This window comes from Brienomyrus brachyistius, unplaced genomic scaffold (assembly GCF_023856365.1).
Source record: "Brienomyrus brachyistius isolate T26 unplaced genomic scaffold, BBRACH_0.4 scaffold55, whole genome shotgun sequence".
Classification (NCBI taxonomy): domain Eukaryota; kingdom Metazoa; phylum Chordata; class Actinopteri; order Osteoglossiformes; family Mormyridae; genus Brienomyrus; species Brienomyrus brachyistius.
Window position 1 is genome coordinate 1723460 of NW_026042330.1, and position 16886 is coordinate 1740345.

The 16886-nt window shown below is 40.4% G+C and overlaps 1 protein-coding gene across 1 annotated transcript in view; it reads left to right on the forward strand.

Annotated features, from left to right (window-relative positions):
* The window catches only part of LOC125724113 (1-phosphatidylinositol 4,5-bisphosphate phosphodiesterase delta-3-A-like), a 38002-nt gene that overhangs the window by 9983 nt on the left and 11133 nt on the right, over positions 1-16886 (forward strand). Inside the window, exons 3-8 of the mRNA XM_049001061.1 lie at positions 2869-3097; positions 3520-3649; positions 6835-7060; positions 10450-10651; positions 15265-15409; positions 15739-15891. Coding sequence (XP_048857018.1) covers positions 2869-3097; positions 3520-3649; positions 6835-7060; positions 10450-10651; positions 15265-15409; positions 15739-15891 — 1085 coding nt within the window. The remainder of the gene's footprint in view (positions 1-2868; positions 3098-3519; positions 3650-6834; positions 7061-10449; positions 10652-15264; positions 15410-15738; positions 15892-16886) is intronic.

The following is a 16886-nucleotide window of genomic DNA, read 5'->3' on the forward strand; positions in this document are numbered from 1 at the left end:
AGAAACTGGACTAGACTAAAACTAATTAATAAAGGGTTTAAATAAATATATTGTATTGAAATTATTATTTGGTCCTATATACTAGTATAGTTACATAGCAACTGGTTGCCTCGTGTATTGTTCACTTTTAATAGTTATGATATCACTGTCAATTTTGATCTGAGAGTAGGACTAGGCGATATCAGTTTGTATATCATCGTACAAAATTTAAGTGATAAGAACATGAGAAACTTTGCTAAACTGTCAGTAAGGAACAAGGTTTGATAGTACACATCAACACACATCACAGAAACAATTCCAGTCAATCATATGGCATTCTAAGAATAGACAGCCTAAACCCAACAAATGCACAACAAGGTTAATTGAGTTAGTGGAGCACCCCACATGCTGCAGTGCTGGTAATATCTTGAAAGAGACAAGCAATCCCTCATATTTTACATTTACATTTACAGGATTTGGCAGACGCCCTTAGCCAGAGCGACTTACATAAGTGCTTTGATAAGTGCTTCTCATAGGGAGCTTCAAGTGTCGGTGAAGAAAGCAACAGCTCAGCAGCCACAATATCTCTTAAAAAAGGAGATATTGTGGATAAACAAGGCATGGCAGTACTTTACTGTGTCACAAGACGTGAGTGGTATGGCAGTACTTTACTGTGTCACAAGACGTGAGTGGTATGGCAGTACTTTGGCAACAAATGGAAACTTCTGCCAATTAAACCTGGAAATACAACTTATTTAACCACTTAAAGGATTTTCATCCCATAGAACATATGGAATGAAAGTGCTTATAAGCCACAGATTCCAGCAATTAGGGTCCCCACTTTCAATCTCAAGAAGGGGCAGTCAAAGAAAAAACCCACCAACAAACTGTACTTTAGGTGTTTCATAAACAGAAATAAAACAACTAAATAACTAAACAAAAATAAATATTGTTTCCAGAACTAACTGATATAAAATAAAAACAAATATCAAATACTTTCTGTTATTGTTTTATAATACTATTTAGCTAAAGATGTGTTCATTTTTTCTTCTTCATGTAAATCTTTATCAAGAAAAGTTATTGGCCCATTTTCAGTACATAATGTGCATTGTATTCATGTTGGTTTCTGTAAAGTAAACATAATACACAAATTATTTCTACAACTTTCAATCTATCCCTAGAAATAAAACTAATTAAACTGAAGCAATTTTTTTGTTTACTACTCAACCAATCTCCCCACCTTCGGAGGACAACTTTTTTTTTAATTAGTTAAACAACAGATTAATGCAATAAGTGAAGCCACTCAAAATCAGCCCACCTCTGCCCAATCTGGCTCACCCCATCCCCCATTTTGACATAACAGTACACAGATGGAAAAATAACACATGGCAGTAAGACAGACAAGACATGACGTTGTAAGACCATGCAGATTGATGTAGACACACAGGACAGGACAAGACAAAGCAAAGCCTATCTGGGATATTTAGGGATTTTCTGTGAAGTTGTGAGAGCCTATGAGATGCAGCAATTGGGTTATGAATGCATTGAGGAGTTGTAGTGTCAATGTGTGTGTCTGTGCATGTGTGAGTTTATTTATGTGTGTCATTCCATGGGTTTAGTTTACATTCATGTCGAGTGCGGTGGTAAATGAGCCCCAAACTTTTTTGAAGCATCGGGTTTGGTCCCTTTCCCAATGTCATACTTTTGGACTACAGTCATGGCCAAAAGTTTTCAGAATAACACAAGTATTGGTTTTCGTTTTTGTTTGTCCAACCGCCTCTTAAGGATTGGCTACAAGTTCTTAATGGGATTAAGGTCTCCCATTGGTTTCCTGACCATTGACCCAAAACGCCGATATGTTTTTCCAGAGCCACTTAGTTATCATTTTTGCTTTATGGCATGGTGCTCCATTATGCTGGAAAAGGCATTGTTTGTCACCAAACTCTTCTTGGATGGTTGGGAGAAGTTGCTCTCCAGGGTGTTTTGGTACCATTCTTTATTCATGGCTGTGTTCTTAGGCAAAATTGTGAGTGAGCCCACTCCCTTGGCTGAGAAGCAACCCCACACATGAATGGTCTCAGGATGCGTTACTGTTGGCATGACACAGGACTGATGGTAGCGCTCACCTTTTCTTCTCCAGAAAATCATTTTTATGAATGCCTCAAGCAATCAAAAGGAGTTCTCAGCAGTCCAATCCTTAAGTCCAATCCATATCATGTCCTTAATGATCCAGAGGTATGGGCTATGTTCTCTAACCCAGTGTTTCCTAACCTACTACTTGGGGAACCCTGGCCAGTCCATGTGTTTGCTCCCTCCCAGCTCCCAGACAACAGGGAACGCAGAATAACTGGTACGGGTGCATTGGGAGCTGAGAGGAAGCAAAAACGCGGAATTTCCGGGGTTCCCTGAAGACTGGGTTGGGAAACACTGCTGTAACCCTTAAGCTTTGCTTTCTCTGCAAGGTTTGTGTATGCCTTCAAAAAAAGGGAGCAAGATGGAAAATGTGGAAAAAAACACATTCTATTGTAATTTTACAAATGAAGCTTCATTTCATTTATTGTTGTTAGCTTAAATAAGCTTTGGAGAGAAGAAAACTCTGCTCAGTCAAGGAAAGAATTATAGTTTCACAAACATCAGATGTTTTGGATATTTTTCCTTATTAAGAAAACACTTTAGGTGTGACTTTCCCTATCTAAAGATCAGTATTCACATGTTTACAGTCCATCAGTGCAGCATTTTAGAATTTCAAGTACAATATGATAATTTAGTTTATTTTCTTTTTGGATGAATAAAAGCATTCCACAACAAGGAGGACATTTGAAAGTTTCTGCTGTATCTCTTATTACTTCTCTCACTCTGTATATCATCCCTCCACCGGGGCCCATGCAGTCTCAGTGGCAGATGTGGAGTGTGTGCGCGAGGGCTGCCAGTCAGAGGTACTGCGAAGGCTGGGGGTGTCCCTGCCGGAGGGCCAGTGCTTCACTGTGGTCTTCAAAGGGGTCCGCAAGAGCCTGGACCTATGCTGCTCCACTGAGGAGGAGGCTCAGAGTTGGATCCATGGGATCCGCACCCTCCAGGACAGGCTGAACAACATGACCCAGAAGGAGAAACTGGATAAATATCCTCCACTGTACTCAGGAGACTGGGCTAAGCCTGAGCCCAATGGTTTGAATGCAACTAGTGTTTCATAAAGCTACAGTCCCAGAATGTACCTGTGGTGTATGCCTCTGTGAATCATCTTCTTTGTAAAGATTTCCTATTTTCATCTGTTTTGACTCTGTGTCTGTGTGTGTGTTTAGTTATAAATATAAGTCACTGCTGTGTACCTGCATGTTGCTGTGCCAACCAGCTTCAAAGTCAGCGCAGTCTGGAGTCACAGGCCCAGGTCTCTGTGGCCTTGTGTTTGTGAAGTCATAGGCCTGTGAGGTCAGAACTCGCTGTTGCTGTGTGTCTGTGGTGTCACAGGCCTGTGAGTTCAGGTTCTGGTCTCTCTCTTGTGCTTTTGCAACCTTCAACTTTTGTACCCTTGACTCCTCACACCTGGATCCGAGGCTACCTGAGGAAAGCAGATCAGAACCAGGATGGGAAGATGAGCTACGATGAAGTGCAGCGCCTGCTGCAGATGGTCAACATCGATCTGAATGAGCAGTACGCCTGCTCCCTCTTCAAGGTGGGCACTAATTGCTGACATGTGTAGGGGTTAAAGCCATCACTGTTACTGACTAGGTAACATCTCAGCACAAACACACTAACAAATAAAGGATGGGACTCCAACCCATGACAGGGCACACTAACCCACCGTTCACACCTGTAGGCAATTTGGTAACTCCACTTAGTCTCAGCATGGTTTTGGACTGTGTGGGGGGGGGGGCAGCATGCCTTAACTGAGAACTAAACCTAGGTCATAGGCATGTGAGGCAACAGTACTAACCATTGCACCACTTTGCCACTCCATATGCCTCCATAGCTATACTAAAAGAATTAATTGCATGTCCCCAGGGCCCATTCGGCCAGTTTCTTGTTAAAGAATCAGTTCCAGGTTGGTGCTCCAAGTGATATAGTCATTGTACAAATGATGACACATGACACATTACTTACTCTTATGGTGTGGGTACTGTGTAGTCTGTGCATTATGAACATGATAGGTAACTAGAACAGATTCTATTACCCCAGTAAACTTCTGAGAGCAACTGCTACTGCAGTTGTGTCCAAACCAAGGACATGGTAGGTTTGACCATTTTTGCAGCACACATCCTAGACCAAAGATAATATAATTAATTACTTATCTGTAAATCTGCACACAAACTGTATGTATATAATTATTGTAAAGCACAACCAGATTTTATGAATGAAAAATCCAGGACACACATAAGCACTCATTCATTTCATCCAAGCCAATTCATCTATGTTTAAACACACATACACTCCCTGCCAGGAAATCTGAAATTCCTGTGTGATAAATACTTGTCAGGATTGACAACCCCTACATCTGTGCTCAATATCTCAGAGCTTCTGGATGTGTCATCCTGAATATTTATAGAACTGTCTATATGTGTGGCATGTTTTTTTTTTTCTTTTTGTACGCCTGTTCATTGATTTAATGGTAAATTACACTGGTTTTCAGTAGTTCAGTACTTGAACAAAATCCACTGTACCTGGCCATGTTCAGTATACAGTTATGCGTTTAGAACATAAGAAATTTACAAATGAGAGGAGACCATTCGGCCCATCAAGCTCGTTTGAGGAGAACTTAACTAATAGCTCAGAGTTGTTAAAATCTTATCTAGCTCTAATTTAAAGGAACCCAGGGTTTTAGCTTCTGCTACACTAGTAGGAAGACTATTCCATACTCTAATTACACACTGTGTAAAGAAGTGCTTCCTCAAATTTATTTTTAAATGTTTTCCTGCTAATTTCCACTTATGGCCACAAGTTCTAGTATTTATACTAATATTGAAATAGCCATTTGGCTGAACAGCATCCAGATCTGTTAGAATCTTACACTGCTTTCCAAATTATTATGCAAAAAGTGTTTAGGAGTGATAAGGTAAGAATTTTTTTGTTTGTCAGTTGAACGCATGGATGGTGATATGTGTCGGGGCTCTTTATATCACTGAAAGCAGTTGCAGACACCTGTGCTAATTAATTTGGCATGTGTGTCCAATTAAAGGCAACACTACTTAGGAAGGCTGTCCCACATAAGCAGCCTACATTTTCAACCAAAATGGGAAAGAAAAAGGACCTGTCGGCTGCTGAGAAGCAACAAATTGTCGAGTGTTTAGGTCAAGGCATGACAACAATCAACATTGCCAAGATACTTCATCACAATCAAGAAGTATGTAGCTGATTCAGAGCACACACATGTGTGTGCTGATAAGGGAAGATCCAGGACTGTTTCCAACAGGCAATTACATCGGGTTAAAAGAGCAGCTGCAAAAATGCCTTGTCTTAGCAGCAGACAAGTTTGTGAAGCTGCTGGTGCCTCCAACTTGCCCCGAACAACAAGATGCAGGGTCCTCCAGAGGTTTGCAGCTGTGTGTAAGCCTTCCTTTCGACCTCCTCTATCCACTGCACACAAGCAGAAACGGCTTCAGTGGGCCAAACAATATATGAAGACTGACTTCAAAACTGTTTTGTTCACCGATGAGTGCTGTGCAACCCTCGATGGTCCAGATGGATGGAGTGGTGGATGGCTGGTTGATGGCCACCCCATGCAAACAAGGCTACGGCGCCAACAAGGAGGAGGTGGAGTAATGTTTTGGGCTGGAATCATGGGTAGAGAAATGTTCGGCCCCTTTAGGATCCCTGACGGGGTAAAAATGACATCCATAAAGTATGTGGAATTTCTCAAAGCGCAGTTCCTGCCATGGTTCAAAAAGAAGAACCGTGCATTCCGCAGCAAGATCATTTTCATGCATGATAATGCACCGTCTCATGCTGCAAAGAACACATCTGCATCTCTGGCTGCTATGGGCATAAAAGGGGACAAACTTATGGCGTGGCCCCCATCCTCCCCTGACCTCAACCCTATTGAGAACCTCTGGAGCATCATCAAAAGTGTGTCTATGATGGTAGGAGGCAGTTCACATCTAAGCAACAGCTCTGGGAGGCCATTCTGTCCTCATGCAAAAAAATTGAAGCAGATACCATCCAAAACCTGACAAATGCAATGGATGGGAGAGTTCAGAAGCTCCTTTCGAACAAGGGGTCCTATGTGCAAATGTAACATCACCTATAATAAAGTTTTGACTTGAATACTGTTTGATTTCAGTTTGTAATAACCTGCTAATGCTTATAATTTCACAAATGACCATTTTTTGTTCTTTATACAAATGAAAAGTTTGGAAACTCTGTTGTGCATAATAATTTGGAACATGCATTTCAGTGCATTTTGAGTGTTTTATTTTAAAAAAATATACTGTTATCATTGGGCAGTTTGTTCAAAAACCTTTCAATTGTACTCTAATAGTTGATGACTGGAAAATTACAATGACTGCAATTCATATAGGTAATTTGGAAAATCTAAGAAAAATATGTTTTGCATAATAATTTGGAACGCAGTGTATATACCTGGACCCCCTTAGTCTCCTTTTCTCGAGGCTAAACAGATTCATCTCAGCTAACCTCTCCTCATAAGACATTCCTCTAAGACCAGGAATCATTCTCGTAGCCCTACATTGCACCTTTTCTAAACCTGCACACAATATTCTAGGTGGGGTCTTACCAAGGAATTATATAATCCCTCATCTCTTTTAAAACAATAGGTATATAACATATAATATATATATTATTTCAAGTATTTGTGAGAGATCAGTATCCATGTGACTTACTTTTGGATGCAACTCCTGTCTGCAGAAGTGTGACCACTCTGCTGATGGACGCCTTGACTATGCTGAGACCGAAGAGTTCTGCCGGGAGTTGCTGCGCCGGCCTGAGCTGGACCAAGTGTTCCTGCACTATTCCAGCAATGGCTGTGTGCTGTCTACTACCAATCTGCAGGAGTTCCTGCGTGACCAGGGCGAGGATGCCTCCCTCATCCATGCTCAGAGCCTCATCCTGACCTATGAGCTGAATGAGTGGGGTAGGTTGATGCCAGCACATGATACAGCCACTTGTAGCATCTTGGTCTAACTCTGCTTTCTGGGTTTTGTTCATTTAAAAGTGGGATGCATGTGAACACAAAACCAGGCCTTCTGTAACACATCATTTTAAGGAGCCTTTTGGAATTTGATAAGCTAATGTATTTACAGCGGGAAAAATAAGTATTGAATACGTCAACATTTTTCTCAGTAAATATATTTCTAATGGGGCTATTGACATGAAATTTACACCAGATGTCAATGACAACCGAAGATCCATACATAGAAAGAAATAAAAAATAATAAATCCATAAATGAAGTTCTGTGTAATGAAGTGAAATGACACAGGTAATAAGTATTGAACACACATACTGAAATTTACAGTTGTGCTCAAAAGTTTACATACCCTGGCAGAATTTGTGATGTTTTGGCCATTTTTCAGAGAATATGAATGATAACACAATAACCTCTCTGTCACTCGTGGTTAGTGGTTGGGTGAAGCCATTTATTATCAAACAATTGTGTTTGCCTTTTTTACATCATAATGACAACAGAAAATATCCAAATGACCCCGATCAAAAGTTTACATACCCTCGAAATTCTGGCATGATAACATAGACACAGGTTGACACACTCAGGTGTAAATGACTACTAAAGGTTACCATCCTCACCTGTGATCTGTTTGCTTGTAATTAGTGGGTGTGTATAAAAAGTCAATGAGTTTCTAGGCTCCTGACATGAGTCATTCAGTGTTGCACTGATTTTTGTTGGATTCCGAGCCATGGGGAAAGCAAAAGAATTATCAAAGGATCTGCGGGAGAAGGTTGTTGAACTTCATAAAACAGGAAAAAGATATAAAAAGATTTCCAAGCAATTAAGAATGCCAGTCAGCAGTGTTCAGACCCTAATTAAGAAGTGGAAAATGAGGGATTCTGTTGAAACCAAACCACGATCAGGTAGACTAACAAAACTTTCAGCCACAACTGCCAGGAAAATTGTTCGGGATGCAAAGAAAAACCCACAAATAACTTCAGCTGACATACAGGAGTCTCTGAAAAAAAGTGGTGTGGATGTATGAAGATGCACAATAAGGAGGCACTTGAAGAAAAATGGGCTGCATGGTTGAGTGGCCAGAAGAAAGCCATTACTGCGCAAATGCCACAAAATAGCTCGCTTACAATATGCCAAACAGCACCGAGACAAGCCTCAAAACTTCTGGAACAAAGTTATTTGGAGTGATGAGACTAAAATTAAACGTTACATTTGGAGAGGACTCAACAATGCCCATGATGAAAAGTACACCATCCCTACTGTGAAACACGGAGGTGGATCGCTGATGTTTTGGGGGTGTGTGAGCTACACAGGCACAGGGAACTTGGCCAGAATTGATGGCAAGATGAATGCAGCACATTATCAGAAAATACTGGAGGAACATTTGCACTCATCAGCTCGGAAGCTGCGCATGGGACGCTCTTGGACATTCCAACATGACAACGATCCAAAGCACAAGGCCAAGTCAACTTGTCAATGGCTACAGCAGAAAAAAGTGAAGGTTCTGGAATGGCCATCTCAGTCTCCTGACCTCAATATCATTGAGCCACTTTGGGGAGATCTCAAACGTGCAGTTCACGCAAGACAGCCCAAGAATGTACAGGAACTGGAGACATTTTGCCAAGAAGAATGGGCAGCTTTACCATCTGAGAAGATAAAGTGTCTCATCCACAACTATCACAAAAGACTTCAAGCTGTCATTGATGCTAAAGGAGGCAATACAAGGTATTAAGAACTAGGGTATGTAAACTTTTGATCGGGGTCATTTGGATATTTTCTGTTGTCATTATGATGTAAAAAAGGCAAACACAATTGTTTGATAATAAATGGCTTCACCCAACCACTAACCACGAGTGACAGAGAGGTTATTGTGTTATCATTCATATTCTCTGAAAAATGGCCAAAACATCACAAATTCTGCCAGGGTATGTAAACTTTTGAGCACAACTGTATATAATACTTAGTTGAAAATCATTTGTTGATAATGACAGCTTCAAGATGCCTCCTGAATGGAGAAACTAGTCACATGCATTGCTCAGCTGTGATTTTGTGATTTATTTTCTTTCTCTGAAACCAATTTTGAGTTTCCTTGGTTGTGTGTTTGGGATCATTGTCTTGCTGAAATGTCCACCCTCATTTCATCTTCAGCACCCTGGCAGATGGCAGCAGATTCTTATCAAGAATATCTTGTTACATTTCTCCATTCATCCTTCCTTAAATTATATGAAGTCTGCCAACACCATATGCTGAAATACAGCACCACACCATGATGTTCCCACCCCCAAACTTCACTGTTGGTATGGTCTTTTTGGGGTGATGTGTGGTGCCATTTCTCCTCCAAAACATGGTGTATGCAATGACATCCAAAGAGTTCAATTTTGGTCTCATATGACTAGATTATATTCTCCCAGTATTTCATTGACTTGTCCAACTGTTGCGCAGCAGGCATAGAGGCCATGGCGGTTGAGTGCATTACTGATTGATTTCTTTGAAACAACTGTACCTGCTAATTCTAGGTCTTTTGTGAAGTCTTTGGACAGCTCTTCCGAATATTCTCTTGATTCTTCTGTCAGAAATCTTACCTGGTCGTGGCCAGTTTATGGTGAAGTAATGTTCTTTCCACTTCTGGATTATGGCCCCAACGGTGCTTACTGGAACATTCAGACATTTAGAAATGCATCTGTAACCAGTGTCATCAGTGTGTTTTGCAATAATTAGGGTGCAAAGGTTTTGAGTGAGCTCTTTGCTTTTACCCATCATGAGATGTATCTTGTGTAATGAGAAACTTTTCTATAGGCCATCAATTAGGACTAAACCATTTATTTGCACTGAAAGGGGGCAGGATTGCTTTTTAAATACTGACTGATTTCAGCTGGTTTCTTGGCTTTCCATGCCTTTTTGCATCTCTTTTTCTTCATGTGTTCAACATTTATTCCCTGTCATTTCACTGTATTACACATCACTTAATTTATGCATGTATTTGTTTTGATTTCTTTGTATGTGTGGATTATCTGGGCAGCTACCAACATGTGGTGTAAATTTCATGTCAATAGCCCCGTTAGAAATATATTTACTGAGTAAAATGTTGATGCTCTTTAAAAAGTATGATTGTAAATTAATTCCCAAGTAATTTAATACTTAAAAGCGCAATGCATAAAAGCAAGGGAATATTTTTCAAAATCATTTAAATACATCGGTAACAAATGTTTTTCAATATTAACAATTACTACATTGAGTACAAGTCCGTGAAAATTACTATTAAATTATTTCAGTCTTGACGTTGCTTTTACACCTCAAACCAAATAACAATGCATATGCATATGGTTGTCCAATACAACAGCTCAGAAGAACCAGTTCATGACCCCGAATGGCTTTACGCTATACATGCTGTCTTGTGAGAACGACGTGTTCAACCGAGACCATTCACAAGTGTACCAGGACATGACACAGCCACTGGTTCACTACTTCATCTCTTCCTCTCACAATACCTACCTCACCAAGGACCAGGTGACCAGTGCCAGCAGCACAGAGCCCTACATCAGGTATAAACACATGCATGTTTCATGTTTCCTCCCTTTCTCAACTTGCCGTGGCTAGATGGCTCAATATTCCCTTTCACAATTAGTCGTGTTTGGTCTGTTAGACATAACTAACACGATGAAGGATTTAATGAGAATTTAATAAGGACACAGTAGTGATACTTTTGTAATCCCCATGGAGAAATTCTCTTTTGCCCCATTTTGTTCTCCATGAGAAGCTTGGAAGACACAGTGCAGGGTCAGCCAACATGCAGTACCTCTACCAGAATCAGGCATGCTCTTGGTGAAATAGACCAGGTTTTTGAAGCAGATAATAATAATAATAATAATAATAATAATAATAATAATAATAATACATTTTATTTAAAAGCGCCTTTCAAGACACTCAAGGGCACTGTACACAACAAATGATAAAACAAACATAAAAGGAGATAATTAACATAATCCTTAAAAAACAATCCAAAATAAGAAGACAGATTCAAAAAATGGTTATATGGAATAAGCAGTTTTAAACAAGTGAGTTTTGAGTCTAGATTTAAACAGAGGAAGAGAAGTAATGTTAGTAATGTCGGGAGGAAGCGAATTCCAGAGCCGGGGAGCAGAGCAGCAGAAAGCCCTGCTCCCCATAGTGGCAAGACGGTGGGAAGGGACAGAGAGAAGAAGAGAGGAAGAGGATCTGAGGCAGCGAGATGGAATGGCGACCTGAACCAAATCAGACAAATATGGAGGGGAGAGGTGGTGTATGGCCTTAAATGTATACAGGAGGATTTTGAAATTGATGCGATATTTAACTGGTAGCCAGTGAAGCTGCTGCAGAACAGGAGTGATGCGGTGGATAGAAGGGGTCCTGGTGATAATGCGAGCAGCAGAGTTCTGGACAAGTTGGAGCTTATTGATGGATTTTTGAGTAAGACCAAATAAGAGTGAATTACAGTAATCGATACGGGAAGTGACAAGACTATGGACAAGAATGGCGGTGGCGTGTGGGGTGAGAGAAGAACGGAGACGATTAATGTTGCGCAGATGAAAATATGCAGACCGAGTGATATTATTGATATGTGAATTAAAAGATAAAGTGCTATCTAGTATGACACCAAGGCTTTTCACATGTGGGGACGGGGAAACCAAAGAGTCATCTATGGCAATGGGAAAACAATTAGTTTTGGATATTGTTGATTTGGAGCCTACTAGAAGAAACTCTGTTTTAGTACTATTAAGTTTAAGAAAGTTTGAAGAAAACCATGATTTAAGTTCAGCTAAACAGAGGCTAAGGGAAGGTGGAGGAAGAGTGGAATCAGGTTTAGTAGACAAATAAAGCTGGGTGTCGTCGGCATAGCAGTGAAAATGAATATTATATTTACGGAAGATATGACCAAGAGGAAGAAGGTAAATAATGAAGAGGAGGGGCCCCAGAACAGATCCCTGGGGGACACCAGTGGCAACAGGGGAAGGCTGAGAAGTGAAAGATTTAAGCTGGATAAACTGAGTGCGGTCAGACAAATATGATTTAAACCAATCTAATGGTGTATGGGAGAGACCAATGGAGATTAACCTACTAAGAAGAACAGAGTGAGAGATAGTGTCAAAGGCTGCGCTCAGATCAAGGAGAATAAGAATGGTAAGAAACCCAGAGTCAGCTGCCATAAGAAGGTCATTGGTTATTTTTATGAGTGCTGTTTCAGTGCTATGGAGAGGGCGAAAACCGGACTGAAACTGTTCATATAAATTGTTATTAGTTAAGTGAGAATGAATCTGGGTTGCAACTATTTTTTCAAGAATTTTTGAAAGGAATGGTAAATTTGAGATAGGGCGGAAATTATCAAAATGATTAGGATCAAGACCTGTTTTTTTCAATACTGGGGTGATAGCAGAAGTTTTGAAAGAAACAGGAACGGTTCCAGTGGTTAGTGAAGAATGAATGATTGCAAAAATAAGGGGAAGCAGAGAGGGTAGACAGGCTTTGACTAGAGGTGTAGGAATGGGGTCTAACTGACAGGTGGAGGATTTTGACTTACAGATAAGATCTGAAATATCAGAAACAGAGGGAAGCTGAAAAGCAGAAAAACAATGTAATGGCAACATAATTTCAGGAGAGGTACTACAAAAAACATCAGGAACCAAGTCTTGATGGATTTTGTGAATTTTGTTAATGAAAAATAACATTAGAGAGTCACAAAAGGAAGATGAATAGAGGTGAATAGGTAGAGAATCTGGTGGCTTGAAAGTAGAGTTAAGCAGTGAAAACAGTGATTTAGTAGAATCTTCATTTGAACAGACAATGTTAGTAAAATAAGTAGATTTGGTTTGATTAATGCATTCCTTATAATATGAAATATGATTATTATACATTTCTTTATGGATTGTGAGACCAGTTCTTTTATACAGACGTTCAAGCTGTTGACCCTTTGCTTTCATAAGCCTGAGTTCAGCTGTATACCAGGGTGCTGACTGAGAAAATAATACAGATTTGATTTTTATAGGAGCAACAGAATTTAAAATACTATTAAGACTACTGTTATAATGAGAAACCAGATCATCTAAAGTGAGCAAGTTATTGAAATGCAAAATACTTGAAAAAGCAACAGAAAGGGTGTCAGAATTAATTTGTTTGATGTTACGGTAAGAAATGGTGCGAGGATTCTTTAATACAGAAAGGGTCATTTTAACATTAAAAGAGAGTAACAGATGATCAGTGATTGGCAGTTCGTCAGCCTTACAGTTGAAAGGAGTTAATCCAGAGCAGCAAACTAAGTCCAAAGTATGGCCCTTAGTATGAGTGGGAAAGTTTATATATTGATTGAAACCAAAACTGTCGAGGCAGGATGAAAAGTTTATGGTGAGAGGATGATTACTGTTGTCCATATGTATGTTGAAATCACCCAGGAGTATTATATTAGGAGAAATAGTAGCCAAGTGGGTCAACAGATCGGCAAAGTCACTTATGAAATCAGAATTTGGCTTTGGAGGACGGTAGATAGCAACTACAACAGTTGGAACAGGTCCCGAGAGTTGACAAACAACGGATTCAAAAGAACTAAAGATAGGTACCGACAACGACCGAACTTTCCAATTCTCACGATAGATTACCGCAAGACCTCCACCACGGCCGGACTCCCGAGGTTGACAGGTGTAAACAAACCCCGGGGGAGTGGAGTCGTTGAGCTGGGAGAAATCTTTGGGCTGCTGCCACGTTTCAGTCAAACAGAAAAAATCAAACTTACGGTCGGTGAGGAGGTCTTGAACGAGATGTCCCTTGCTCGTAAGCGAGCGGATGTTAAGCAGACCGAAGTTGACACAGGTGCTATCAGATTTGGCGAAAGTGTTAGCCGACCTGGCCAGGCTGGCTAATACACTGTGGTTAACAGCCCGGTCAGAGTTCAGTGGAGAACAACGAGAAGTGGACCAGAAAGATTGTATTGGCTTGGCGTTGTCATAATGAAAGTTCCGGCGAGAGCCCCGATGAATATACTTTCGGCGAGGGAAAAATGCGATGTCCGTGTAAGGATGAAGCACAGCCGGCGGTAGAGCAGCCAGGTGAAAGCGAAGTCGGAGGAGCGCATCAGCTGTATACTGGTAAAGGCCAAAACCAGGTCGATGGACCAACGACATGAGAGTCCAGGCAAACACGAACAGTACACAGGTCCTACCAGACAACATCACAGGGGAAGACGCCGGAAAACCAGGCAGCCAGGTAAAATGAATCCGTCAGATATTGTAGTCCGTGGGAGACCGCAGCCAAAACAAACCGGTAGGTTAAACTAGGCCCAATACTCAAACTCTTGCAAAATCCGCCAGTAGTGTCAGAAAATATAAATAGATAAAAGGTGTTTACTAAAAATATTTAAAAATAAAATTAAAAATAAGAATACCGGTGAGCAGCGGCAGCAAAAACGCACCAGCGTTCACTCAACCGGAACCAGATTGGTGTCCTTGTAGGAATGGTTGAAGTACACTGCCCCTTTTTCAGTCATTGTTGTATTTTTCAGTTGCATGTGAGTTTCTGATGTTGCCAGAATGCCACTGAATATTGTAAAGTAACTGTATTGCATCTTATACACTGAAACATGCCCAATGTCACATTGATGACCTTTGTAGCCAATCCAAACATTCTGTTGATTCATGAAGAATTTGGAGCTGTGTACAGCAGGATTTCCCAGTTCTGGTCCTGGACGCCCAGAAACCAACACTGTTTGCAGATTTTCCTGCTCAAACACACCAACTAAACCCAGTGATAGGCTGATTAAGATGTGTTTGAGTAGGGAAATTTGCAAACTGTGCTCGATTCTGGCCCAAGAGGACTGGAACTGGAGAACTGTGCTGTATAGTACATTTGTACTTTTGACCTCATCTTTAAAACAAACACTCAAGGATGTAGAGAGGAATTTCAAGGTTTACTTCAGTAATTATACACAATCCCCAGCCAGTCCTCATCAGAGATTGTGTAACTTGTGTTTGTGTGGTCAGTGGAAGACCATTTTCATTGACCACCCTTTATCCTTTTCTGCAGTTTCAGAATGCATATTATACCTTAGATTACTGTGACAAGATGGTGTTTGTAAGGGTGTATGTGTATGTATGCTTAAGTGCCGTGTCAATATGTGTGTGTGGGTGTACAGAGCTCTGAACCAGGGATGCCGGTGTGTGGAGCTGGACTGCTGGGATGGTGACAGTGGTGAGCCTGTTATCTACCATGGACACACCCTCACATCCAAGGTGACCTTCCGGGAAGTCATTGAGACCATTGCAGAATATGCCTTCAAGGTGAGGACCTGCACAATCAACTGGCACTGGTCCAGGGCAGGATGGGGTCATAATCTGTTTGCAGGATGTGGAACGAAAAAATAATACTTACTTATTTACATATTTAGCTCTTACTTTGCTGCTGCTTCCTCCAGGGACAATTCAAGACAACGAATGTTCCTTTAATAATTGTTCTGTGGTCTCTTAAGAGAATCAGCCTTTTTCATCAAACCCTGTTTCTTGATAACCTGTAATGCAGAGCTGGCCCAGCCTCTTTTACCCAATAGTTACTGATTCTTTCTTGAAGAACACTCATGAGTATATTCCATATTTACCACCTTGCCTGCCAGGCCTCCCCGTACCCCCTGGTACTATCCCTGGAGAACCACTGCACAGTAGAGCAGCAGGCAGTGATGGCCAAGCACCTCTGCACCATCCTAGGGGACAAGCTGCTTAGCAAGCCCCTTAATGACAAGCTCCTCTCCAGCCTACCTTCGCCAGAGGTGGGCCCTACTCTGAATGTCTCTTCATCTGTTCACCCTACTGTTTTATATCTGATCCTCATGGCTCCAGCAGGTTTTTAGGGTTTTTGCTATTGGTATTAAGATGTGGGTTGGCCAGTTTGCCTGTATGTCTCCAGGTCTTGACCACAAACCTGTAGTATTTCAGTAACACTTTATTTATAGCAGTCATCATAATACATTATACATACCTTCATAATGCATAATACATTAATAAAAAATTACAAACACCGCTATAACTATAAAAAGGCATAACACATTATAGCCATGTTTATTGTGCATTATGAATGCTCTATGAAGCTCTATGAATCTATAGTGCACTATTGATACCTTTACAATGCAGTATAATAGTCAGTATAATGCATAATAAACATGGCTATAATGTGTTATGCCTTTTTATAAATAGTTATAGGCATATGTATAATACTTAATGAATGCATTATAATGCTTTTTGTAGATTATCTGTAATGCATTATACATGTGTGCTTTAAGTAAAGTGTTACCAATATTTCTTTAAATCATTGGTATTTAAAAGACCTAAAGGCTTCTCTCATACTAACTGCCCATTTTCCCAGTGTTTCCATATACAAAGTGGGTGTAAAACCCATCTAAAATTGACATTCCCAGCCTTTTATTTACACAGCTTTTAAAAGTCACAGAGTCAAAGACCCAAGTCACATCCACTGGACGTACCTAGAGGAAAGTTCAACACGGAGAAACTGGACTCAAAATGTTTCTGGCATATTCTCTTCGTACATCAATAGTAAACTCTGCCAGTAAAAGGTTATTAGATAAACAAAGCTGCAACAGTATTTGGAGATCTCCACACAGCTTCTTGTTGTTTAAAATGAGAAGCTAAGAATGATAGAACCAAAGCAGCTTTACAAAGCTATACATTCATTCTTTGTAACATTACAGCTAACATTGTATTATAAATTGACATTAACTCATCACTCTGTATGCAATGAATCAAAGTA